This window comes from Halichoeres trimaculatus, unplaced genomic scaffold, assembly GCF_033239565.1.
Source record: "Halichoeres trimaculatus isolate MK-OKI-2021-1 unplaced genomic scaffold, fHalTri1.1 fHalTri1_scaffold_6, whole genome shotgun sequence".
Classification (NCBI taxonomy): Eukaryota; Metazoa; Chordata; class Actinopteri; order Labriformes; family Labridae; genus Halichoeres; species Halichoeres trimaculatus.
In genome coordinates this window covers 13,829,559-13,855,156 of record NW_027437184.1, presented here as the reverse complement: position 1 = coordinate 13,855,156, position 25,598 = coordinate 13,829,559, and the positions used below count along the sequence as shown (strand labels likewise).

General features: G+C 39.0%; 1 protein-coding gene across 1 annotated transcript in view; it reads left to right on the top strand.

Annotated features, from left to right (window-relative positions):
* The window catches only part of LOC141791961 (unconventional myosin-XVIIIa-like), a 75,640-nt gene that overhangs the window by 31,315 nt on the left and 18,727 nt on the right, over nucleotides 1–25,598 (top strand). Inside the window, exons 16-32 of the mRNA XM_074672688.1 lie at nucleotides 2,000–2,086; nucleotides 3,751–3,889; nucleotides 6,662–6,821; nucleotides 6,911–7,097; nucleotides 8,291–8,516; nucleotides 8,699–8,808; nucleotides 11,872–11,937; nucleotides 14,220–14,348; nucleotides 20,895–21,038; nucleotides 21,184–21,273; nucleotides 21,444–21,563; nucleotides 21,671–21,785; nucleotides 22,995–23,122; nucleotides 23,284–23,438; nucleotides 24,231–24,354; nucleotides 24,494–24,694; nucleotides 25,013–25,123. Coding sequence (XP_074528789.1) covers nucleotides 2,000–2,086; nucleotides 3,751–3,889; nucleotides 6,662–6,821; nucleotides 6,911–7,097; nucleotides 8,291–8,516; nucleotides 8,699–8,808; nucleotides 11,872–11,937; nucleotides 14,220–14,348; nucleotides 20,895–21,038; nucleotides 21,184–21,273; nucleotides 21,444–21,563; nucleotides 21,671–21,785; nucleotides 22,995–23,122; nucleotides 23,284–23,438; nucleotides 24,231–24,354; nucleotides 24,494–24,694; nucleotides 25,013–25,123 — 2,292 coding nt within the window. The remainder of the gene's footprint in view (nucleotides 1–1,999; nucleotides 2,087–3,750; nucleotides 3,890–6,661; nucleotides 6,822–6,910; nucleotides 7,098–8,290; nucleotides 8,517–8,698; nucleotides 8,809–11,871; nucleotides 11,938–14,219; nucleotides 14,349–20,894; nucleotides 21,039–21,183; nucleotides 21,274–21,443; nucleotides 21,564–21,670; nucleotides 21,786–22,994; nucleotides 23,123–23,283; nucleotides 23,439–24,230; nucleotides 24,355–24,493; nucleotides 24,695–25,012; nucleotides 25,124–25,598) is intronic.

Genomic DNA, 25,598 nt, shown 5'->3' with positions numbered 1-25,598 from the left:
TGAATACACACAGCTGGATTGTGCTTTGCACTGTAGTTTTGAATTTGATACCGTTGAGTGTTGAAGCCGGGTGGATAGTTTTTGTATCTTGGAGAACAAAAATCATTTAGGCCACTTCACACACAGTCAACTCCAACACTGGCATCTGTCGTGGCCACACTTTTAGCTCTGCCAACATTTCCCCACATTAGTGCTGCCGCCTGTGCTCTGTTACTACAAGCTCTTTTGCTCTGGTGAAGGTAATTTAGTTTTTTTCTGCGATAGCCCATAAATGCTATTGTCTGCAACATTAATGTCACCTTTAGTTTCTATTTACCTATAAGAAGAAACAGTTTCTGTAAATGTCAAACATTGTACATGTAATAGATTTGTTGTGGCCTTTAGTTTTCCCATGTCTAATATGTCATTTTCTATTTCAGTATCCATAAAAATTTGAATTGATATGGTTCCCTGCATCTTACCAAGATGTTCCAAGATAAGAGTATCAGGATTTTAAATTACTTCAATGACAGACACCTTGGCTTTTATGAAGACTGAGCTGGCTCCTTTAGTTTCATTTGAAATACAGCAGGAATATGAGACAAGGCTGCAAAAAGTTCTACCGGGTAAACTAGTCAAGGATTAATCTACATCAAAATCAGAAAAAAAGTTGAAAATAACTGATGTATTTTCAAATATTGTTAGGTCCCTTGTTGTAGAACTATCAGTTCATTACCCAAATATTTATAAATCTTTAATTTAGAATTAAAATTATACATTTTTAATTTTATAATATAATATAATATAATATAATATAATATAATATAATATAATTTAATATAATATAATATAATATAATGTTGCAGAAAAATGAGAGTAGCTGGTATGTGTTTGATTGTAACAGAGTTTACAACCACAGCTGCCTGATCCCTAAAATACATTTACAGGCTGTTGGTGGACTTCTATTTGGACTTATCAGCATTTTTTTGGAAATGACCATATTTTAAGATTATGGTGGGAAAGATCAGCCTACTACTACTAGTTATAAACTTACTGATCAGCCAACTAACACACTAACTCATTCAGAGAATAACCAACTGTGACATCAGCCAACCAAATTATTACTAATTCACTGACAAACCAACCAATAAAAGATCAGCCGAACAACTAACCAACCAGTTCAGTGACCAACCAACCAACAAACTGATTGTCCAACCCACCGACCAACTGAATCACCAAACAACCAGTCAGCCAATCAACTAACTTCAAGACCAACCAACTAACTTATCCACTGTCCAACTAAGCAACCAATCAGTCAAGCAATTAAGAAAATAATTCACTGACAAACCAAGCAACCAACTTACCAACTAAGTCAAAGACCAATTAACCTGCCAACTCACTGTTCAAAAACCCACCAACCCATGAACTAATTATCCAATAAACCAACCAAGACCAACCAATGAATTGATTCTCTGACCAACCAGTCATCCAAAATAACCAATTTAATGACCAATGCAATCAACTTAACAACTAACCAACCAAAGTTGAAGACCAACCAACTTATTTACTGATCAACCAACCATCCTGCCAGCCAACCAACCAACCAACCAACCAACCAACCAACCAACCAACCAACCAACCAACCAACCAACCAACCAACCAACCAACCAACCAACCAACCAACCAACCAACCAACCAACCATCTAATTCTCCAAACAACTCACTCAGCTGAAATTGGAGAAGTTCAGACAAATGACAGTTGAAAAAAATCAGAATAATGATATCGCTTCATAATGTTACTGACTTTACCCTTTCATTGTATCATTACCTCTTCAGATATCCACCTGCTCTTGATTCAGCACATTTGCCTTGTCCAGAGAAAGACTGATCCAGTACTTTCCTAGCACAATTGTAATGATTTTAAAAAATGGTTAAGAGAATCGAATAAATGTTATTTCTCTTTTATATGGCATCATGTTGGATCTTTTAATAGTCTGTCAATCTAACCGTCTTCCCTCAGGAGAACATTGAGCTTGCTTTGGATGACACAGAGACCAGCTCTTCTCTTTCTGTAGCTGTGGTAGACCAAGCCTCAAGCCAAGCACTAGTAAGTTCAATGTCTTTATGTGTCTGATGATTTTTTTCTGTCTCCAATTTCTTCCATACATTGATCTAATGTTTGTGTAATGACTTGGCTCTGATCTTGAGGGATCCCTTTTCTCCTCTTCCAGCAATGAATGACCGATTTTAGCCTTAGAAGTTCTCTTTATTTGACTTATGAAATATTGAAAGGTGGTTCTTGGCAGAGGCTGGAAAAGAGAGGGTTGGAGTTGGAAAAGAAAGGTTAGAAAATCGACTCTAAGACAGAAAATCAATGTTTGGCCTTTGCAGCCTCAGATCTGTGCCATGGAAACAGAAATGGCAGAGTTTACAGAGTCATAGATCTCTTTTGCTTCAACTCCACTGGGTTTGGTGGTTTGAGTGCTTTACTTTTAAAGGGTCCCACGCGCTAATGGGAATGTCATCAAGCAGTGAACTGAAGTACATCACAACTCAGACTGAGGGGGGAACAATATGGGGATATTTCTGATTTCCTTTGACTTTTTTGTTTTTTCTTCCATTGTTTTATCACAAAACAGCATTTTTGATCAGATATTTGCAGGCTACAAACATGGTTGTATCATGTCTCTTCCTCTGTGTCCTATTTGAAGTCAGTGTTGTGTACGTGACTGATAAGGATGTCTCGGGTGTCACTTCCTGATAGCTGCTCCCTCTGGTGTGAGCCATGCTAACTGAACTGGCATCCTCTATGTGCAGATAGTTCTCCTCTGGGGCTTGTTGTCCAGCACAAAATATTTATTCCAAATGTCTTTGTGTGTCATTGAAACTTTAGACTTGTTAAGGACACAAATTCAGATTTATAAAACAAAGTTAGCTTCTAATTCTTTAAACAAACATGAGTCAGGCTGCACTACCTCATTAAGTCAAATTTGCCTGATTGAAGAAAATAACCTTCCTCAGACACGTTTTTCCAATGCCATCTATCCTGGAATGGTTTTATTTTCCCCTCTGTGTTCACACTGTTCGTATTACTAATTGCACCACTTTTTTAATCCCTTTTCCCTTGCAACTTCTCTTTGTTTCCTTTTCAATTATACAGAGAAGCTAAACTGATGATGCTATTATCCCAGCTACTGCTGGGGGCTGCAGAAACCCATAATGCCTTTGAAACTTTAATTTCTAAACCTGGTTTCACCGTCAAGCCCTTGACAACATGTTTGCACTTGGAGACGAAGTGAACGGTAGTCTTACTGACATTTCATAGAAAGGAAAGTTGAAGGAAGCAATAACTTTAAAGGCTAGCTCTCAGCTTTTGTTGAATCATTTCATGGATCTTTGTTTGAAGCAAGAGCTGCTTCCTTCTGTACCCAGGAGGTAGATAAACAATAAAGGCAGAAATTTCCTCCTATTCATCAATGTGTTCTCATTAAATAGCTCAAGCGAGCTAAATGTCCTTGTGGCAAGGTGTTTTGTGACTAATGAATGAAGTACTGCTCATAAAAATGTAATCTTTTACAGTAAGATGAAATAGGTGAATTAGTAAGCAAGGTAAGCCACAGAGAAAAAAAACCAGTACATTTTGGCCATTTTCCCTGAAATGTTACCATTCCTTCAGGGAAACCAGCATTTAATGATCACACTGAGAATACACTGAGTGCATTTGACCTTTATGTGTGTGTTTTTAAGAGTGTAAACATGTTTATTGGACAGGTACGAACAGTGCGAACAGATGAGGCACGTGGCCTGTTGTGGCTGATGGAGGAGGAGGCGCTTCAGCCTGGAGGTTCAGAAGAGACCCTGCTGGGACGCCTCTTTAGCTACTACGGACCTGCTGAAGGGGAGAGTAAAGGCAAGGAGACACACACACACGCACACAAACACACACATTCATAATGCGACGTTAATATAAAGCACAACAAGCTTTCCATGCCCTGTTCACGGAATGTAACAAATGGACCTGAAATTGAAGAATTACAATGTGTTTTTTAATAGGAGTGTTGGTATAAATGGTTGATCCAAGCTTAGTTAACCTTGCATATATTAGTACTTTTACAAGTATTAAGTTAATGTCGTAAAACACACACCGGCTTCAAAGTTTCACAGGTACTGTTTTGCCATGGATATTTTGTGTACTTATTTTTTTTCAATAGCAAAACAAATTTTAAAACTTGAACTCCTGGAGAATCTTCTCTGAGCCATAATAAACCGCGTTTCGACAAGAAGAATGGGCTTTTCATACGAGTATAATCGACTGGGCACAGTGCACAGTCTTACAGAACAATATAGATTAGAGTCACAGAAATCCTTTCTCTTCATCTTAAGTATGTTGACCTTTCTGCACCTTACACATGAAAGTACTGTTGGTGCTTATTGTATGAAATTGTACACAAAACCTTACAGCAACAAAAAGAAAGAAACTCAACAATCAAAGAACAGATAAGCAATATGAAGCTTACTTAGTGAGACACTGACAACTGTTGCTTGCCAAGGTTAAAGCTTAGAAAAAAAAACCCATTTACAATTCCTTACAAATCATTTCTTGAGAACTGTTCTTCAAGAAAATAAAGGTCAGTGTTGTATTGAGCTATTCATGATTCTCTGTTTAGTCCTTTAGTCCACACACAGGTGTTTGCACAAAACAGTGTGGTTGTTTCAAGTGTTTTGCACTCACCTGTAAGGAAGAAACTGAATGAGCCACAAAGCGGCTAGGTTAACAAGTTGTTTACTTGTTACTGTACCTGTGAATTTATACAGTTTAAGTTTAAAGAGATTGAACACACCAAAGAGAGTGATCTTGAAAAAGTCTTCCTTCTAAATATATGCCTGATTTTTATCCACACTTTAAAATGAGATTATCAGTGTCATTATTACAGGTTACAGCTTGTGGTGGATTGCTGCCTCTTAGCTTCCTGATCAGGTCGAGCAGGACCGGATTGATTTACGGCATGTCTAGTTCTCTATGACAACACCATGCTGGCTGATAAAGTTTTGTAGTGAGAAGAAATACAACACAGATATCTGTGTTTTTCTCAGCTGAAAACAATTTCTGTGATTAATATTGTGGTGCTGGTGGACACTGGAGCCTAACTGTGAGATAGAAAAGGACAGAAGAGCATAAGAAAGCTAAACGGGAGAGTGATACAGCCCGAGCTAAAGGCTAACACAGTGTGTGTGATAAAGTCCATTCCAATCCACATGCAGCAGTTATTCTGCAGTGGTCTGTTCGAACTTGAGAGTCTACCAGTAAAGTGAAGAGTGAGGTTATGTTAGCTCTGCTTGGTAGATGACTGGCAGGACATAGCTAACCAGGATTCACAAACATTACACATTACGGATATATCCTAGAGCACTGGGCTGTCAGCTGCGCTTAATATAGACGGCTTAACTGACGGTATTTATTAGCCTACAGATACTTCAGAGCATTGGGCTGCCGATTGTGCTACATAAAGCTGGCTACTATAATGTTTGCTTGATGTCATGTTTCAAACCATCTTGCTATGTAACTGCACTGATAAGTACTTTACCTCAGCTTGTTGTATCCAGTAAAAAGTTGTCTTGGACAAAGAAAATTTGTTTAGATCTGATCTCCTTTTCATTTCAAAATAAGCACACACCTCGCTAAAGGTAATTTACATGCAGTACAATGTAAACAGATCCTCCTCATAGCATTTTTAAATTAACTAGATAACTACAAGATTTAATGGTCAGCAGATTTAATTTAATTGAGTGATGTTTAATCTACACTGCCAAGTAAAATCTCGGAACAATTTTTTAATTATAGGTGAGAGAAAAGATTTTTCAAAAAAAGAATGTTCTAAATAAATTTGCGATGTGGTTAGCATCTCCCATCAAACAGTCTTCTGGATGGACTGTTTCTGGATTCCAGCATTTTTGCATTGTTGGTGGTGTTGGTTTTTGTTGTTGTAGAATGTAAACTGGGTTCTTGTTGCAGTTTAGTTTAGGGAAAGGTGCTGGCTGATGGTCCATTGCGCGGCTGTGCCAGAACTTTTCCCTTTAGCCCCTTTTGGCCAGGGTCTCCAGCTTTTTTGGTTTGCCTGCCTTTATTTAATTCATTTTGGGAACAGTAAGGCCTCTGGGGTTAGCTTTTCATTTATTTCTAGTGTCCTTTTTTCCGATATATGTTACGGTGTCTTTTATGAGCTTTTGTTAATTTAGTATTAAATTAAGAAGGCCACAACATCTAGCTCATCTGTTTGTATGATTTATGGAATGTTAAACAAAAGATGATGATCAGTTGTATGTTCCTGAAGCGATCAAGTTTGTCTTTAATTTTCCAGCATTTAAAATCCTGTGGGTATTTATATGTATAGACATCCTGGACTTCTCTCTTCTGCTGTCTCTAATCCTGCCTGATTTCAGTGTGTGTACATGTACTGCCTATTGGGCATTAAAGTAGTATCTACCTTTGCTAATTATTTAAGCTGACAATTTGCTGGTTTAGGAAGTCAAAAATCTGCTCTAGAGTTTCATAACACTGAAAGAAAAAATAATTTTGAATCAGACTGCCTTGTTTTTTGTACAGTGGAATCTGATCTTGTTATCTCAGTCTTTTGGTATAATGGCTCAGGATGTCTCACAGTCTCTTGTACATTTCTGTCAGGTCACAGCTTCCTCTTGAAGAGTGAAAAGGATAACCATTTCCTGCTGGGCCACAGTCATGGGACTGACTGGGTAGAGTACAACACCAGCGGGTGGTTGAACCATGCTAAGCAGAATCCTGCCTCCACCAACGCTGCGTTCCTCCTGCAGGACTCCCAAAAGTTAGCTCTCAACCTGCATCCACCATTTTTGGATGATATGAAATTATAATTTTCAACATTTAAAGACTGGCTTTGTGTTTTTCTTCCAGGAAGATCATCAGCTCGCTGTTCATGAGCAGAGCAGGGGGAACCACGGCCCTGACAGGATCCATTGCAGGTCTTGAAGGAGTTTCCCAGCTGTCCTTGCGGAGGGCCACTAGCATGAGGAAGACCTTCACCACTGGGGTGGCTGCTATGAAGAAGAAGTCTCTCTGCATCCAGGTCAAACTTCAAGTGGTGAGAGAAAAGGATGGCACCAACCAATCAAACATTGATTTTTATGTCTATGCTCGCTGCAAAGTTCCAAAATGTGCTACCCCAAAGTTTGCTGAGAATCAACGTTTCAGTCTGCATGCTCTTCTCAATAACTATTCATGTTTAGTTTACCAAAGGTCACTGGCCACCTGTTACAATAAAAACAACTTGGCTCATTGATGTGATGAGCATATCAAGGGCTCATAGTCAAAAATTTAGTCTACCTTGGTCCAGTCACAAATTGCTTAATGCAGCTTTGAAGAAAATACATGGGATGAAAGCCAGCGTTTGGCTACAGCCAGAGTTGGACTTGATATTAAACTAGGCCCGTGTGAGTCTTTTATGAAAACAGTTCTGTAATTATTTGCTTTCAAACCTTCTACTCAACAAAAAATACTGTTATTGGCTGATTCTACATAACCTCAGATTATGTTTTTCACTTCTTTTACTCTAATAGCTTTGTATGACCTTGTATGTTGGTTCATAATAGTAACTGTCCCATTATAGATTAAGTGTTTTCAATCTTTTTAAAAACATACTTTTTTTTCCCTTTTTCTTTCAAAATAAAAGAGACAATATGATGAAGCTGCACAGTTTTCTGTAGTAAAGAGGAACAACATTCAACAGAAAATGTGCAAAAGGTCACAGTGGAAGGTTGAATATGTTTAAAGGGTTAAAGATGAAGACATACAGTGTGCGGTACTGCAGACTCATTTATAGCTCCCAAGAATACTGAGCTCTTTGCTTCCCCAGCCATGTACCATGAATCAAACTGGTAAAAGGAAAAGGTTACCTGTACTTTGTGCTTCACAGAACCATCATTTTCATACGAAACAACAACATTTGCAGACCTCATTAAGAAATGTTTCTGGCAACAGGGAGCAGAACTTATGGACACAAGTTTTGTATAAAAACCCACATTAGGCATTTAAAATACAGTGTGAGCTCTGAAAGCTATTGGCAACAGCATCATTAAGAGTTAAGGTGATATTTTTTTAGAGCGTGTGGGTGATACAAAAGTATTCTGAAGCTTTCAGCTGATGTTGCAGGGTGAGAAGTATTTGGCTGTTTCTAGTGACAAAGTTAAGTTACCACAGCACAAAAATGTAGAAAATGGTCAATAAACTGTTTGCCTATTCCTGCCAGAGCCCCTAACCCTGCTCTGTCGTTCCCAGGATGCTCTCCTTGATATGGTGCGGAGGTCCAGGATTCACTTTGTTCACTGCATACTGCCCAAGGCAGATGCCCTCAAGGCTCTGAATGGATCCCTGTTCAAAGCAGGGGAATGTGAGGCTCATGGGGAGGCTGGAGATCCTGGCTTAATGCAGCTGGATGTAGCTTTGCTTCGTGCTCAGCTTCGAGGCTCAAAGCTGCTTGATGCTCTCCGGATCTATAGACAAGGTGAGGTAGCTGCTTAAGCCTTCGACTTACGATAAGCAGAGATAGAAGGACCTCCTTGCCCCAAAGTATTTAAAAACTCTCATCTATGAGAGGAATGTTTCTGTGTTGGTTCTTTTCATAATTTCCTTCATCCTGCAAATGATCCCCAATCAAATGAAGTCACTCAACACTGACCTTCACAGGTTACCCTGATCACATGGTGTTCTCTGAGTTTCGCCGCCGCTTTGATGTGCTGGCACCGCATCTCACCAAGAAGCACGGGAGGAATTACATTGTGAAGGACGAGAAGAGAGTAAGTCAATCAGCCAGAGGAAAATGTATGGCCCTGCCAGATGCCAAGCTAGCACAGTGAAGATTAATGTTGTGAGGAGGCAGCTTCATTACATCTGCCCCTGGTTTGTCAGCAGCCAACTGACAGAGAAATAAACTGCCATCAATCAGAGCCTTTGTAATGATCTAATCAACTTAACCTTATCAATATCATGCCTGTTAAAGAGGCGGATCAGCATTTTGGCTTTAAGAGCTTATCATCTTTTGTAATGTAGGAACTAGCTGTCAGAGTTTTTTTTAAGAGATGGTGTATTTACCTCTTTAGTGCTTTTGATTCCAATTCAAGGCAGTGTTACTGTCACCTTAGAGAGGAACAAAATAGATCCTTATGGTGTTATGTATAGAGCTTATTATATAACATTTATGTTTCTGTTATTACACCAAACAATCTTATCATCATGATGATGTTACAGTGTTCTTGTTACTTTCTAAAAAAGACTTATTCTTTAACATGATAATTTGAAGTTAATTTACATGGCATGTAGGCTTTCTATCATAAACACTTCTTTTTCAGTAAACTGTCCTGCTTTAGCTTGTATTCACACTGACTTTGGTCTCTCTTCATGACCAGAATTTGACACTTTGTACATAAACAGACGTATCTATATTTATGATTCAGGCATCCTGGAGATCAGGTCAGATGCTTCAAAAGTGACTCAACAATTTTCAAGACATGTGAGATGACTCACTTGTGGTTTTTATTTTACTCATGATTTAAAATATGCATGGCTTATAACACAGTGTACTGAAAAGTTAGCACTAAGAGACATTGCTTATATGTGGAGGAAAAATGCAGGATGTGCTACATGATTCCAAACTACACACAATGAAGTTGTTACATAGATTTTTTTAGATCTGATACAAAGATTTATTATTAATTATTTAATTCTCACAAATCTGGTTTATGAAATCTGTGTGATGTCAAGGAGGATACGGGATAGTTCATCAGACTACAAACATAAGGCTCCAGTCATTCAAAATTAAGATGACTGAACAAGAGCTATCAAACTGGATCAAACCCTTGATATGGATTTAAATAAGTTTAAAAGCCATAATGGATCACATTTTCTGGTCTTACTACTTGGCTTGACAAAACATCCAGTTTTTGTTTTTCAAACTTTGGAAAGGATTGGGATAACCTTGATTCCAAAATCTGGATTATCTTTCTCCAAGCAGAGGATTTAACTTAGCCTCAGAGGATTAGAGCAACAGTTAAAACAAACCCCAAAAAATGTCTGTATGAAGTTGCAATGTAAATTATCATAATAAATCAAAATCAGGATGTATTTTTAGATTTATGCTTAATCTGTATGAATGTTGAAATACCACCGAGGAGGATATGGAAATATCAGCCAACCTCTTGCTCTAAAATTCACTTAGTTTTTCAACAGTTGATTCACTAATCTATAGAAAATACTCACTTGTTTGTTGAATAATATATTAAAGGCTATTCTTCCAATTATCCCTTAAAAATGTCATACTGACTAACTGCAGGACAAGTTATTTAGTTTTTCTCAGGTAATTAATAAATTTATTCTCCTAAAGAAGAATGATATCCTCATAATAATAAGAGTTTATTTTTGTAACATTACAGCTTTTTCTTGAAATCTGATTTTTTTATTATTGTTATTTCTTTAAATTATGGCTGTGGAAAAAAGTATTTTTCCCCGTATTTTTTCAACTACGTAGCTTTTAATGTCCAAACTAAAATATTTCCTATAAATCAACAGTCAGAGTCTTTAGTTCATGGGGATTTGGTTACCCTTGTTGACAAAGTAAGTAAGTCCCTGGTGATCTGGATTTGGTCATCCTAAAAAGTCTGTTTTGGATCAGGTTGATCCTTTCCAGCTTTAAAGAGCTGTGACAAAAGTGGCCTGGATTAGCTGCTTACCTCCTAGAAAGCAAAAAGTGGATCCACTCATCTACATTGTTCTTATCAAGATAAACCCTCTAAGAACTTGTGTCTAGATATTATACTGTAGTCATCAAGATCAGCCTCTTGATCTAAAGTGACTCATGTTTTTGTATAATTTATGCACATATCTCTCAACAATATAAAAACAGGCTTTCTTGCTGATGCATATTTCTCACTTTGAATTTTAGAAATCAGCTTTATATTTGTCTCACATGGCCATAGTCAGCCCTCACTCCAAGGACTTTAAAAAATAATTGGGTAAATTCAAACCCCAGAAAAAACGTGTGAGAGTTTTTCTGAGCTATAAGTGAGATTTTGCTCTGCTTTTGGCAACAGAAGCTTTGGCTTTGGAGTGCAGTGAAGAGAAACAGAAATAAGCAGAAGTTTGTATCTAGAGAAAAATAAGAGAGAGAAACAAGAAAGATGGAGAAAGAGAAAAAAAGAGAAAGAGGGAGAGAGAAAGGGGTTAGGAGAGAAAAGCACTTTTCCCCTGTGTCTGTGTACTGGGGCTGAGTTTCTGTGGAAACACTGGCAAACAAAAGCCCCTCAGTGCTCATGGCAAAACCTCTCCTGGTGTAATCTAGATGTGCTCTTTCAGGCTGGAGGCTCAAGCAGAGAGAAAGGCTGAAAGAGAACAGTACACCTACAGTCTGCACAGGCTGCTAGACGGGCAGGAAGAGACTCCGGGCTGGCTGATGCTCTAACTCGGTATAGCCTGAACATTGGTTCAAAGCTGCAGTAAGGCCCAGACCACCAGGGGGTCCTGAGGAGTTAGCCAGGAGCAGGTGGATTCTCAGGAAAAAGTTGTAATTGGGTTGTGGTTGGGGTTGGGAGGTTCTGAGGAGTCAAACTTTTCCCAGGCTTACTTTGAAAAACTGAACTCAGTCGGGAATGGATGTGAGAGTAGACTGGAAGCTGCCCTGTGCCATTAGTTCAGCATGGCAACTTTTGGGAACTGTGGACTACTGAAGTGTTGCAGTGTCAGTGGAAGTTCCCACTGGATCCACTGGTTCAAAGACTAAGTGTGTGTGTGTGTGTGTGTGTGTGTGTGTGTGTGTGTGTGTGTGTGTGTGTGTGTGTGTGTGTGTGTGTGTGTTTGCTTTCACTCAGGCTGCAGAGGAGCTACTGGAGTCCTTGGATTTGGAGAAGAGCAGCTACCACATGGGCCTGAGTAGGGTGAGTGATGCCACAAATATTTCAAATGACTTAACTTCTTTAAAATGAGTGAATAAAGCTTTGCTGCCTGTCACTGCCTCCTTCTAAAACTCTTTGCTCAGAACTACAGTACACTTCTTTTATCCGTGTATGTTTTTTGAGACACTTGCTGTCAAGAGGAGTGTTTCTTTCAGTACACCTGTCCATCTTTGAGGTTTGTTTTCCAGCCTTTTTTGGGAGAGTTGCTTTACCCCTCTGGTCTTTTAGTCAGTGACTACCCAAGATGCATGCCTCTTCTTTGCTGGGCTATGTGATCACAGCTCCGCCTTTTTAATAGGTCATTAGAACAAATTCTGACAACTGATGGCCCTCTTTGTTTTTCAGCATGGCTGTATTAAAGTAATCTCATTAAAGACTGGCTGGCACTCTGAGGTCTAATCCAGCGAGGTGGCCATCAGCCAAAAAGGAAATCAAAGCAAATAATAATGTATAAGCAGTGTAGAACTGATGCTCCCGTACATGTTCACAGCACAGTGCTCTTTCTCAACACATGACACAGGAGGAGTTAGGAGCCAGCTTCACATGGTGCTGCACTTAGGAGTGTGAAATGGGCTCAGAAGTAGACAAGCACAGTCAGCCATTCACAAAGCATTCCAGTGGCTTCTTAGCAACCTTTCTCACATGCATGCCAATTACAGCAGGCCCACGTAACCTTAGAGCAGTGGAAGGGGTATGGCTCACTCAGGATAAATCATGCTATTATAGAAGGGCCATGTCTTGAAGACGCCCAGCTGTGTTCATTCACAGAGAGTTCTCTGATTACCTGAATGACAGTCATTTATGTTGTTCATAGACTATATACGTACAGTTATAATCATTCGTATAAGATGTATGATCTAATGGAGCTTCAAAGTTAGGACAGCCAAAACTTTATAAAGAAACTTAGAAATGTAATTTAATGCCATGAGCATTGATACATTAGTCATGATGCACTAAAGTTTCTTTCCCTTTTAGCACATTGATGCTGACTTGTCACAGTGTGTTCCTGTTTCCTCATTCCGCTGTGATAGAACAAAACAACACCTAAGATGTTTGAATGTTTCCAACCTCTAAGTCGTGGTTTTGGTGAAACAGTGCAGCATTTATCTGAATAGAGAATCTAAAAGTCAGGACCATTTCGTATATTTCCTTCATTCACTGGATTCCCAAATCAAGAGACTTAAAAAAAATGCACCATGTAAATGTGTAACTCAGCAGTTTATAAAAAAGAAATAATTGAATCCTTAAAATGCAACTGAAAATGTGTTAAAGCACAATGTACTAGAGTGCTAGAGATGGCCTAGTGGTTAAGGTCGCGCTCCATGAGGTTCGCCCTTGTGCAGGTGGCCCGGGTTTGAATCCAGCCTGTGGCCTCTTTCCTGCACCCCTCGCTTTTGCCCTGTTTCCTGCTCTGTCCACTGTCCTCCCAACTATCTGATTAAAGGTATAAACACCCCAAAAATAACTTTAAAAAAATGTATAAATAATATCAGTGATTAATTGTCATTAGAAATACAATTTGACAGCCCTTTATTTAAAAACAAAACCAAAATATAATGAACAATCACAGAAGCTGCAGATAGAAAATGTAGATATTATTATTTCTTTTGGATTGGTTTAATCTTTAATTGAAGAATAGATTTTATTGCATTACACATTTCATAGCTTTTAGCTGAAGGCTAATGCAAGTTTTAAGCTTCATAATAGCACAAAAAAAAACAGAGTAGACTTAGTAATCACATTAATGGCATACCCTTAAAATGGCTGTTATTGTTAGTGTTACACAGAGTTGTGATGTTTAACCAGTTATTACTGTAATTATAGAATAGACACATGTAGTGAAATATAAGATCCTATAGTTATATGTGATTTCAATTATATTACTTAAGAACATGTATTCTAATCACAATGACTGCCTTATTGTAGTTTGCATTCAGATCATGTCCACAGACTGTGACATGATCTACGGCATCGCAGCTTTACCTTTGGCTCAGATTAGAAACAGACAAGGTTGACGGTCAAGATAAAAGCTTAGTCACAGCTCTCTCACAGAACTAAGACTGTCTTGTCTGGGAATTATACACCTTCTTATTGATTTACTGCTACAGCGTGCTTATGCCCTTAGTTTTTAACTTGGTTTTATTTTTATTCTCCAGCCTTAACCACGGCCTGCAAAACTGATTTCCCCAAATAAATGTCATGTGATATTTCTATAATTTGATTCTTAGCTAATTAATTCATCAAGTGTTATATGTGTGCTCTAGTTGTTCTTCAGAGCCGGCACCTTGGCGAAGCTAGAGGAACAGAGAGATGAGCAGACCAAGCGTAACCTCACCTTGTTTCAAGCATCCTGCAGAGGCTACGTGGCACGGCAAGCCTTCAAGAAGAGAAAGGTAAGCTGGATGTCACAAAAGAGGGATGTCTAAGTGTTAACTTAAAGTCACCCAAGCTCATGAAATCAATACAACCATCAAATTTGAATAGCAGAAAATAAAAAGAAGGGGAGTGGGGGTATTTCAGAAAGAATGGATTTGGGCTGTTAAAAGCATTTACAGTCACGCAGCGTTTTCGGCCATGATCTGCTGCCCAGCACCAGGAGGGCATTAAAAATCTTGTTGCAATGAGGCTCATTCCCATACAAAGAGGTCTACTTTGCTCCAAAATAATGCATGATGGCTCATTTGAATATTTAAAAACCCCACTGTGTTTGCGATGTTTGCAAAGCCTGTATATTACTTTTTCTAATGAGGCCCAAAGAATTTATACAAAATTTAACTCTGAGTCATCACATGCAGGGATATGCACAAAGCAGAACATGTGTAGGAAAATGCTGCTTGGCTGCATGCGAGTTCTTGAAAATTTGCAGAGTAAGTTTTTCCTGCCAAAGCCAATCAGCAAATAAACAAAACACTAAAATCTGTTGTTGCAAATCCCTGATTAATACTATTTGGAACTTGTAGAACTGTTGCATAGATTGACTATCACACCCAAGTTTGAGCTGTCATGCTGAGTATAAGCATGTCTGTGATTGGCTTCACCTATCATCCACTCAAAACTGTTCTTATTTTGGCTCTTACTTGTACGTGAATTTGCAAAATATTGAATAAAAAGATTAGATGTTGCAGTGGAATCCTCAGGGAGTTTAGTTATTTTTAGTTCCTGATTTTACTCTCTGTTATTTTGCACTTATGGTCTATCTAACCAACTCTGCAGTAAATCTTCAGCTGGTTATAAATGTGTTCTCTGGACTTCTCAACTTTACCCCTCACATTTTAATTGCAATTCCTATAGAGTGATTTTAGACAGACATATCCGTTTCATCAGACTGTTCTTCTTTTAATGCTGCTGCCTCACACAACAGTGTTCCCCACCCAGCTACCATTTTTCTCCCAGCATGCGATGGGTCCATCTTTCTTGACCTCACATGTCCTCTTGTGATGTATGTGGTCACACAGTCGCTCTCCCTCTCTGTGATTACAATTTAAGTGAATGTGCCACTTCAGCAGACGAGTGATGAAACAGCAGGAACAGAATCAACATGGCTGCTTTCCTTCCAGTGAGACACGCTGTTGGTGGAAAGATATCTTGTTCTCTTGCATTTAATGCCTGTGAGATTATTAAATCGCTATCTTTTCAATAAGTTAAATCAATTTGACCTTTCCTATTACTTGACTCCTAGCTCTGCTCAGTTATTACAGTTTTCACTATGAGAGTTTGAGTAATGGCTGTGGGTTCAAAATAAGAAAGCAAAAAGGCCACTGCATTTTTTTAAGTAGTTCAAAAGGTCATTATTCACAAAGTGAAGCAGGCTGATGCTTCATTATGTGCAAGAACTCAAAAGAAATCAGCGGTGAGAAACTACTTAAAAGTGCCAGGCAGCTATGTAATTTCAAAATCCATTAGCACAGAAGCAATTTTTCCCCCTCTGCCCTCATGTGGCCCCTGTCCTCTCTAAATGTATCCCTAATAGAAAGATACGACTTTATTTTGTTTAACTCATAACATTAGTGTGATTTACCTGAATTGAGGTTTGCGTTTGGGCACAACATGTAATTAAAATGTGGTCTGAACAACCACATATTCCTTCAGGTCAGGGCTACTGGATGATCTTGTGTAAAAACCTATTAAAATTGACAACATGATTATCCATCTTAAAGTTGTATTTGTGGCCATCCACAATTTTTCACTTGTACAACATTCAGTTAAATGTGTCTCATCAAAACACAAAAAACATATATCAGATGTAAGGGTCTAATTTTCTAAATTTGTAGTTGTTAAACTGACTATTGATACCAGCAGCTTTAGCTTTGCATGAAGACCATAGATAAATAAGACAAAACAGGTTGATTGTTAAGCTGTCCCAGTAACATGTTAACTTTTTCAAATGAATGCAGGTCAACCCCCCTTTGATTTCACTGATCATATATAAGTGTATGTTTTGTTTGATCTGTGAAAAGCTGAGTACCAAACAGCCATTCTCAAGAGTCTCTGTGAGTCTTTGCTGTTTCTTGGTGTTGGGAATGCCTGTACGGCTCTAGTCTTCATCCTGTTGAACACCAGCAACTGAAACAGCATGGCCAAGAAACTTTAGGGATTTTCTGAAAAATTGGCATTTCTTTATACTTATTGTCAGGCCAGCTTGCCTCAGTGTGTCCAAAACAGCTTGCAGATCATAATATTACTGCCAAAGTGGAGTTGAATAAATGAGGATGCCTTTCACGTAGACCACTATGGCTTCCTCATTAAGATCTCCTAGAATCAGCTCCTGAGTCTTCCAAAGGTACATGGTATAGACATTTACATGTATACATATGCACTACTTCTTTGATATTTTCATAATTATGTTAGCTTTGATCACTTTGTTACTTTGAAAACTTCAGTTCTCCCCAACATGGAGGTAAAAACACTGTATGTCACAACTGTATAAGGTTGGAGGGGCTGAAAGGCCAAGGTGCAAGTGTGGGATTTTAAGTGATGGAGAAAAGACGATCACTTTTATTGTAGTTTAAACGTTTATTTCCAACAATGAAGTCGGCAAAAGCAGCAGAAACCTCCCTGTCTCTTGATCATCTTGTGGAAATCTATGCAATGTGTTAGGCACTGGCTTACCCTTGACCCCTCCCTCTCCTGCCAGTATAGTCACCTTTTTTACCCTCTTATTCAGACAGAAGTTAAATTTTAGCTTCATATCCTCTCGTTCTTAAAAATCAGCAGAGACGTGTTCCCCTGCAGCTTTTGTTGAGCAAACTTTACAGCCTGAGGGCATGTATGTCCTACTGTGTTCTCTATGCTGCTATGTTGATAAGTGAGTGTGACACGGGGCTTTAAGGTAAGAGTAGTGATATTGGGTTCTTTGCTAAAGTGTGCTTAAGTTGTGGACACAGATACACCCCAAATACAGGAAGATCTAACTTTTTTCTTTTATTCTAGGGGATAAATGGTATATGTTTGACCAACAGTGTTACTTTTATTTGGCAGTTTTACCATCCAACTAGTGTACATGACCAGTGCGTGGTACACAATACATTCTGTTTGTGCAGGGATACCCTAAAAAGCATCCTCCTTGTCTTAAAACTAGTTGTTTTATATTCAGTTGGCCAACCTTGCAGAACTTGAAGAGAATAAGGCCTCTGTTAGATTATCAAGTGATTTTCTTCTCCCTATCTCTCACCGAGGACGATTTAGAGAGTGTGTTGCTGTTCAATCTGAGAATAATCATCATATAATAACATCCAATTGCACCCTTGCTGTTACCTTGTACTTGTGGAAATTGATTGGTCTGTACTGCCTATTGCTCTGTTTGAAGTATTCAGTCCTAACAAGCACAGTAGAAGATAATAATTTGCCTCAGGAAGCGGATGAGTGGATGATTTCTGGTGAGTGAAGCCATTCAAACACTCAGCAGTTGATGTATATTAATGAGAAAAAAAAAATCATGACGTTCCCTGATTGATAATCTCTGCTGTGTTAACTGTGCAAAGTGGGCCAAGCCCAAGTGACATTTAATGACAAAACATTTAAAAGACAAAACAGTGTGGGGGTTTCTTTGTTTGTTTTTTTTCTCTCCTTCAGCTGTCTTCTTAAGTGGAAAACCTGACATTTTAGGTGGTTTGTCCTTCAGGAACGAAACAAGTGTTTTTTTTTTAACTACTTTGATTGGGACCAGTGCAAAGCATCAAAAAAAAAGTTTTTCTCAGTTAATGTTGCATCTAAACTTTTGCCTTCATTTCAGAAAACAAGTAAATGCCTATTTCACAAAAATGAACAAATAATAATATTAGCAAAAAATAAAACATTGATAACTAAAGATTCTGTGTGATTATTTTAGTAGTTATGTATCCCACTGATGGTGATGAAAATTAAAGAGCTTCTAAAGCAAGGCCATCAATTTAAAGACTGTTCATGTCTTAGTCATTTTAAGTAAGCCACTGCTCGGATTTGCAGTGTGCAGCATGGATTAATATAAAAATAAAAAATAAATGAAGAAAAACTCACTCAGTTTCACTCAAATTTAGCCAAGAGCTAAAAGATTTTGCAATAGGGGCGTCAAAATCCACTTAAACCAAAGGCTCCCCATAGAAGCTTAGAACCATAAAAACAGTGTAAAAATTCATAAAAACAATCAAGATAGATAAAGAAAAACCTAGAAGAACCAACAGGGCCCTTCTTGTACCATATATTCAAGCAGAGCTTCTGTCCTCAAGCAATGAATCAGAAACTTATCACTTAGTGTTTGGCTCAAAGACCGGATCAAAGGGACATCAGAAGAAGCCTCAGATATTGCAGTGCTCAGATGTCATATGCACATACATGAATGCATGTGGGTCATACACAGAGAGCACAGTTATGTACTCTTAATATGCAAAAATGAAGAAGCAAACATAAAATACATTTTTGTTTCAATCTTGGCTCACAATCCTGATTCATAACACACTGTCTCACAGTTGTCTCACCCTCTTAATGTGATATGAATACCAAACTGCTTTTCCACAGTTCTCATGTAGCATAATCTTTTGTTTGTTTTCTATTCATTTTTGACTAAATATGACAAGTGAGACCTGCTTAAATCTTCTGTCACAGATTGGCTGCATTTTGCTTCGTGTTGAGGCTTTCACTGTGTGACAAATCCTAATTGGTCATAGAGAATACCTTCAGGGCGATATGTACCTGATGCTGAGAATTGTGTTGCTCTAATTGGCTTTGCCCATAATCTGCTACTGCTGCTGCTGCTGCTTCTAGACAGCCTCATACATAAGCAGCATGGAAAATGTGTAATACTTGGAATTAGCTGCCAACATGTTTGATTTAATTAATCAAAAATTAGCTCCCAGTCTTGGAACACACACTGCAGAAACTCTCCAGAGGAGGCTGGCAAGTCCTGGGATCGCTGCTAGCCCAAACACAGACAATGTAACCCAAGAATGAGGAGTGAAATGTTTTCAAATAGTGTTCATCAGGGTTGTGGATGATATGGATGCAGGAAATTAGTTCTATAGAGCACGTTTTCCACAGCGTAATTAAGATTTTCTAAAATTGCTGGCATGGACTTTTGGGCTTTTGGACATGTCCGACCTGTGAGAGTTGTTACCATACAGCGAGTGAACCTCCATGTACTGGACACGCTACTAGATATTTGTTGTTTAAAAAACAACATCACATGATGATGCAGTCATTGACTCTACAAAATTAAAATCAATTTATGAAGCAGTTACAGATAACAATACTGGTATTATGCCCCCCTCATCATTTTAGTAGTGTAACCTCGGGATAATAAACAGGTGGATTCTCATACTCCAGTGTCTTCATAGCTTCGTGTGGTCACCGGTAAACAGAGTTTTTGGTTCTGAAACGTCACATCTGAATGACAGGGGCTCATTCTGATTGGCTCGCATGGTTTTACGTCTGGAAAACACTGCCAAATATAGGTTTGACATGCCTTCTCAGTGGATTTGCCCACTGTGTGTGGATGAAAGAATTTTTAAAAACGAATGAGGGGGGGATATTCGTGTTTGAAAATACCCAGCGACCTGTGGACATGACCTTGGTGTTGTAAGTCACTGCTGACTTTACACTGTGACTCACCCAGACTTCCACTCAATCTAGAGAAAGCCAGAGGTGAGGCTTGACTCCAGGTGTTGGTCTTCAGAGCCGGATGAGTTGTTGAAACATTTATCTCCAAGGCAATGTGTAGGCATTGAAAAAAACCTATTTCGACCACTTCCATTCTTTGCACCAGGATTTTTACACTGCTAAAACTAAAAACTAAGCAAGTGTTTTTCTCTTATTTCTAGCAAAAAAGTTTCTTGAGACTTAGTATGAGACACATTCACCTGACAAAGTTGTTAAAATGTGTATTTTAAAATTTAACAAGCCAAAAAGGAGGACCCAGTTTCTTGTAATAATTAGAAGAATCAGCCAGTGAACTCAGAAACACTTTCTTTAATAAAGATGTTATTCTTAACTCAAGAAACTTCACAAGCAATTTTTTCCTTTTGCCAGTGACAATTTTTTTCCTCATTTCAAGCAGTAAAGGTGTCATTTGGGCTCATTACACCTCAAAGCAAGACACATTTTTAAACTAGGTGAATGTGGTTCAAATGAACTCTAATAAACTTTTTTTTTCTGGAAATGAGAGAAACTCTCCCTTGAGTTTTAAGTTTTGTGGCGTAATTTTGCTTTAATATGGCATCTATTAGGGCCTCATTGGCCTTGGGTCCCTTCCTACTGTGGACACTCAATGAGCTGTTTGCAGCTCTACCTTGGCTTCATTTGTCAACATTGCAGGTTGTTGCTTGGTTATAAAAGTAATAATACACTACAACTTTCTCATGCTGCCTCTCTGCATACTTAATGGCATTAACCACTAATTGAATACTACTTCAAAAGCCCGGGCTCCATCTGATTCCTCTTTCGTGACTGCTGACCTGTATGTTTTTCAGATTCAGGATCTAGCAATCCGCTGCATCCAGAAAAACATCCAAAAGAACCGCGGTGTGAAGGACTGGCCATGGTGGAAGCTCTTCACCACAGTCCAGCCTCTCATAAAGGTCCAGCTCACAGAGGAACAAGTGCGAAGCAAAGACGTGAGTACACATCTCCTTGTGCATCTTTTCAAATATTTATCCTCTCTCTACAGCATGACATTTCTTGTTATTTATTTATTTTAGTGCAACATACCTTTACCAGTGTGATGACATTTGTGCTACATTGCTCATTTTTGTGCTCCAGGAGGAAATCCAGCAGCAGAAAGTGAAGCTCGAGAGGGTGGAGAAAGAGCGAACTGAGCTGAGATTGAACACAGATCGATTGGAGAGCAGGGTAAGTCCCTTTGCAAAGCATTCTGGGTGAATGGTGTTTGTGGTTTCTTTTTTTTGTGCAGTTCCACTCTTGTTTGAAGGCTTGAAAGATTTTAACGCTTTCTTTAGGAAAAAAAAAAAACTGCAGGAATTATTTTTGTAGTTATACCCTGTGTGTTTCTTTGTGTCCAGATTGCAGACTTGTTGGCAGAACTCGCTGATGAAAGAAGCACGAGTGAGTCAGCGTCCCAGCTGCTTGAGACAGAGACAGCTGAGAGGCTCCGCCTGGAGAAGGACATGAAGGACCTACAGGCACATACACTGATATAAACACATTTTTTCAAATAATCATAGAAAAATATGATTTTAAATGAGACTGACAAGCTCTTTCTAACCACATGTGAATCTGTGGGTTTCAGGCTAAGTATGAAGCTGTGAAGAAGCAGTTAGAGGCACAAGAGATGGAGGTGATGGAGGCTCGGCTTATGAAAACATCTGAACTCAATGGGGAGATGGATGAAGACGATGATGCTGGTTAGTTAAACTAAATCCAGCCATGTGTGTTTTTTATATACCCTGAAAAACAAAGGAAAACAACCTCTGAGGATGTGACTTAAATCGACTGTTTTTCTCTCTTTTTGCAATTAAAATTTTCTCAGCCGTGTTTCTAAGCATTTACTTTCAGTCCCCTAATTAATACTACATTTTGACATTGGGCAGCATCCTGCTCAAGCCTGGCTAATGGTCATGTCAGCTCAGGTCAGACGCATAATTTTCTGAACCGCTCATACTGACATTATGTGCACAGTTTGAAAAATCTCCTTTAGACTAATTATAGCTGCGGGAATAAGTGGCTTTGTTCGACTGCTCCAGCAGGAGCTATTGCAGCGAGACTTGGTCACATCTTGCATAATACTATTAAGTATATTTTCCAAGTTTGGGATTTACCGCTAAGGGATTATAATGTCCCCTCCCGGTGAACAGCTAATGCCTGTTGCCAATTTGTCTCCACCTGCTGGGAGAGAGACCACCTGATGAGAGCATATTGTCCATGAGACTTTTTTGTTTCTTTCTGTGTCACCTCCTCCTCTTCAACCCAGCCCAGCAGACAAGCCATTATAGAGCATATCAGAATTCTTAGATGAATGAGAAAATAATCGTTGGGATCAGAGCCGGTGGCCCTGCAAGTTGTCATTATGCTATATATATGCTAATGAGCAGCACTGATAGAGGAGCCGGTGTTGGTTTGTGAAGGAGAAATGGACAGCCACTAAAATGATAAGGCTTGGAAATGAACCTGAACCTGAATGTCTGCCTGGCCGCTGTTATACTTCTGATAGCCTCTGACAGCTCCAGAATTAGGGTCGGCTAAGAACTGTGGAAAGTGCCACTTAGACATGTCCTTCTCTAACTACTATTGTGCTGTGCTCTGAATTCTCCCTGCAGGTTTATCCAAGATTAGAGCCGAGACGTGGAGGCTCTTTGTAGTTTCCTGTCACATATTCTGACCTCATAAAGTCAGGATTTGATGAAAGAAGTTTTATTTCCTGAAAGATTATATTATTTCGGCTCTTAAATGTGATAACCATCAAAGCCGGTACAGTGCATTCCTTAATCCACAGCATCCATCATGTCTGAGCTTTTGAGCCTTTTCTGCTGTATACCCCGGCTAGGCTGTTATTAGGGGCGGGAGACTTCCAAATGTCACTCGGACATTTTCTGAATTGTTTGTCTTTCCTCCAGGAGGCGAGTGGCGGATAAAATATAACCGAGCCATTCGTGAAATGGACTTTACAAAAAAGAAACTCCAACAGGACTTTGATGAAAGGCTGGAGACAGAGCAGCAGAGTAAACGACATCTGGAGAGAAGGGCAAGAAACTTTTTTGAATGTTTAGAACAAATCAAGTTTTATGTTTCTGTTTATTTGTGGCTTCTTATATGAATGTCAACATAATGGACTGCAATGGACTGCATGAAGAAATAATAAAAATGTGTCGTTCTTTGGTTTCTTTGTGTGTATGCATTCTGCAGCTGGCTGATTTGCAGACAGATAATGAGGATGTGCAGCGCTCTGTGCAGCAACTGAAAAAGAAGTGCCAGAAACTGACGGCAGAGCTGCAGGACACCAAGCTGCACCTGGAGGGCCTGCAGAGCCGCAACCATGATCTGGAGAAGAAACAGAGGAAGTCAGTTTCTTTTGGCTGTCTGTTTGTGTATCCAATTGTCTGTCAGTCGAATGTTCTGCCTCCCCACCCCACTGTAGGCCGGGTTTGCACACACTCACCTCCCCAGAAAACAAACATTTCCTTTAATTTCAGTAGTAACTGAGATGTTCTATAATCTGTGGAATTACATTAAGTTAGAAATTGAGTCAGACTTTAAGCACTTGAGAAGCTATCGCTGTGGCAGAATGTGATCTCTCCCCTGTGGCTAATTGAAGATGCTCTGTGGGTGAAATTATTTTCAGCTGCACTTCAGAGAGAAAAACAGGGAATTACAGTGTGCTGACAGCATGAAACACTTAGCTGTTAAGTTCACTAAGCATAAGTGTTTCTGCTCAAGACAATTGAAGAAAACATTCTGCACATTATTATAACCCGAGCTGTAAATTGATGGCTAATGGAAAGGAATAAAAGACGAGGCTGAAAGAGAAGAAATGCTGAACTGATGATGGGCTTTTTGTGAGGAATGAACTCATATACTCAAAATATACAACGTAACAGAATCGATTCTTACACATTATGTACATTTAATTATCATTATGGACTTCATATACTTGTTTGATCAAATACATTTCATTTAACTTCAGGCTGCTGCAAGTTTGCACAAATATGTACTTTATGTAATGAAAAATTCTTCTCAATCTACTTTACATTGCTCACTGTTAAACCCTATGGAACCATCGTCTTATGTAATCAACTGCATGATTATCCTGAGCTGTTTGTTTGTGTGTAACTGAGTGTGTTTGTGTGTCCCAGATTTGACCTGGAGCAGAATCAGGCTCAGGCTGAGGTGCAAAGAGAAAGGGGCCAGAGGGAGAGGCTGGCTCGAGAGAAAGACATAATGACTGGAGAGATCTTTAACCTCCGCCAGCAGCTTCAGGTAAGCTACTTTACTCTACTTACGTAACAAGTTCTTCTAAGTTCGCCCTCTGGGACTACATACGTGCTCTCCCTACTCTTTCTCGACATAACTGGGCTGGTCCAGATGTGTGCTTTATTGCTTCTTTTCACGCCCTCAGGACAAGGACAGTGAACTGTGCGCTGTGAATATGAAGGTGCAGCAGCTGGAAGCAGAGCTACTGGATCTTTCTTCCCAGGAGTCCAAGGATGAAGCCTCGCTGGCCAAGATCAAGAAGCAGCTCCGCGACCTGGAGGCCAAGGTGAAAGACCAGGAAGAGGAGCTGGATGAACAGGCTGGAACCATCCAGATGCTGGAACAGGTACAGAGTAGGGGGTGCTGATTTGGGATTTGAGCTGTATGGAGATATTATATTAGATTTTACGACTCAAAACTGCCCATGTCATACTTTTCAGTGTTTTAATCTTTAATCTTTAAATTCTTTTATTAAAAAAAGCTTTTTCTTTACAGTCTCAATTCCACTAGTTTTAACACAAATAAAAAAAATATTTCCCTAAATGTACAATATTTGTGATACTTTTTATTTATCTCAGGCACTTGTTCTTTTTAATTCTATGCTTTGTGTTTCTCACCTTGGTCAGTATGTTTTCATACATGCGTGCTCTCCACATTTACTTAGGCTAAGCTGCGGCTTGAGATGGAGATGGAGAGGCAGCGGCAGACCCATTCAAAAGATATTGAAAGCAAGGATGAAGAAGTGGAGGAGATTAGGCGGTCCTGCAGTAAGAAGGTCTGTACCATTAATTCTTACTCTTAGAAATAAATCCTAACGATAACCTCTCTACTTAGAACGCACAGCTAACCAGGGAGCAGTGAGACGCCCATATGTACATTCTCAAACTTGAGATGGCAAACATTTTTTATGCTCTGGCTTTATTATCTAAAACAGATTGGTCTGTGAAGAGCTTTTCATGTGGTATAAAAATATGATGCACTTATCAAGGAGAAGTAAACAAAATAAAGCATCAAATTCATGTGATATAAAAATATTTCTTACAGCTTAAGAATTTTAATCAAAACTAGATAAAGATGTGTTTGCGACTGAATCTTTATGTAGAGGGAAAATTAAATCTTTCAAACAAGGATATATTAGGTGTTTGCTAATGTTGTTTATTACACAGACTATGCATTTTGAATGCACACCGCTATATTTGATAGTTCAAAGGACAGAAAGGCACAGGAATACTCATAGCATTGTGAAGCAG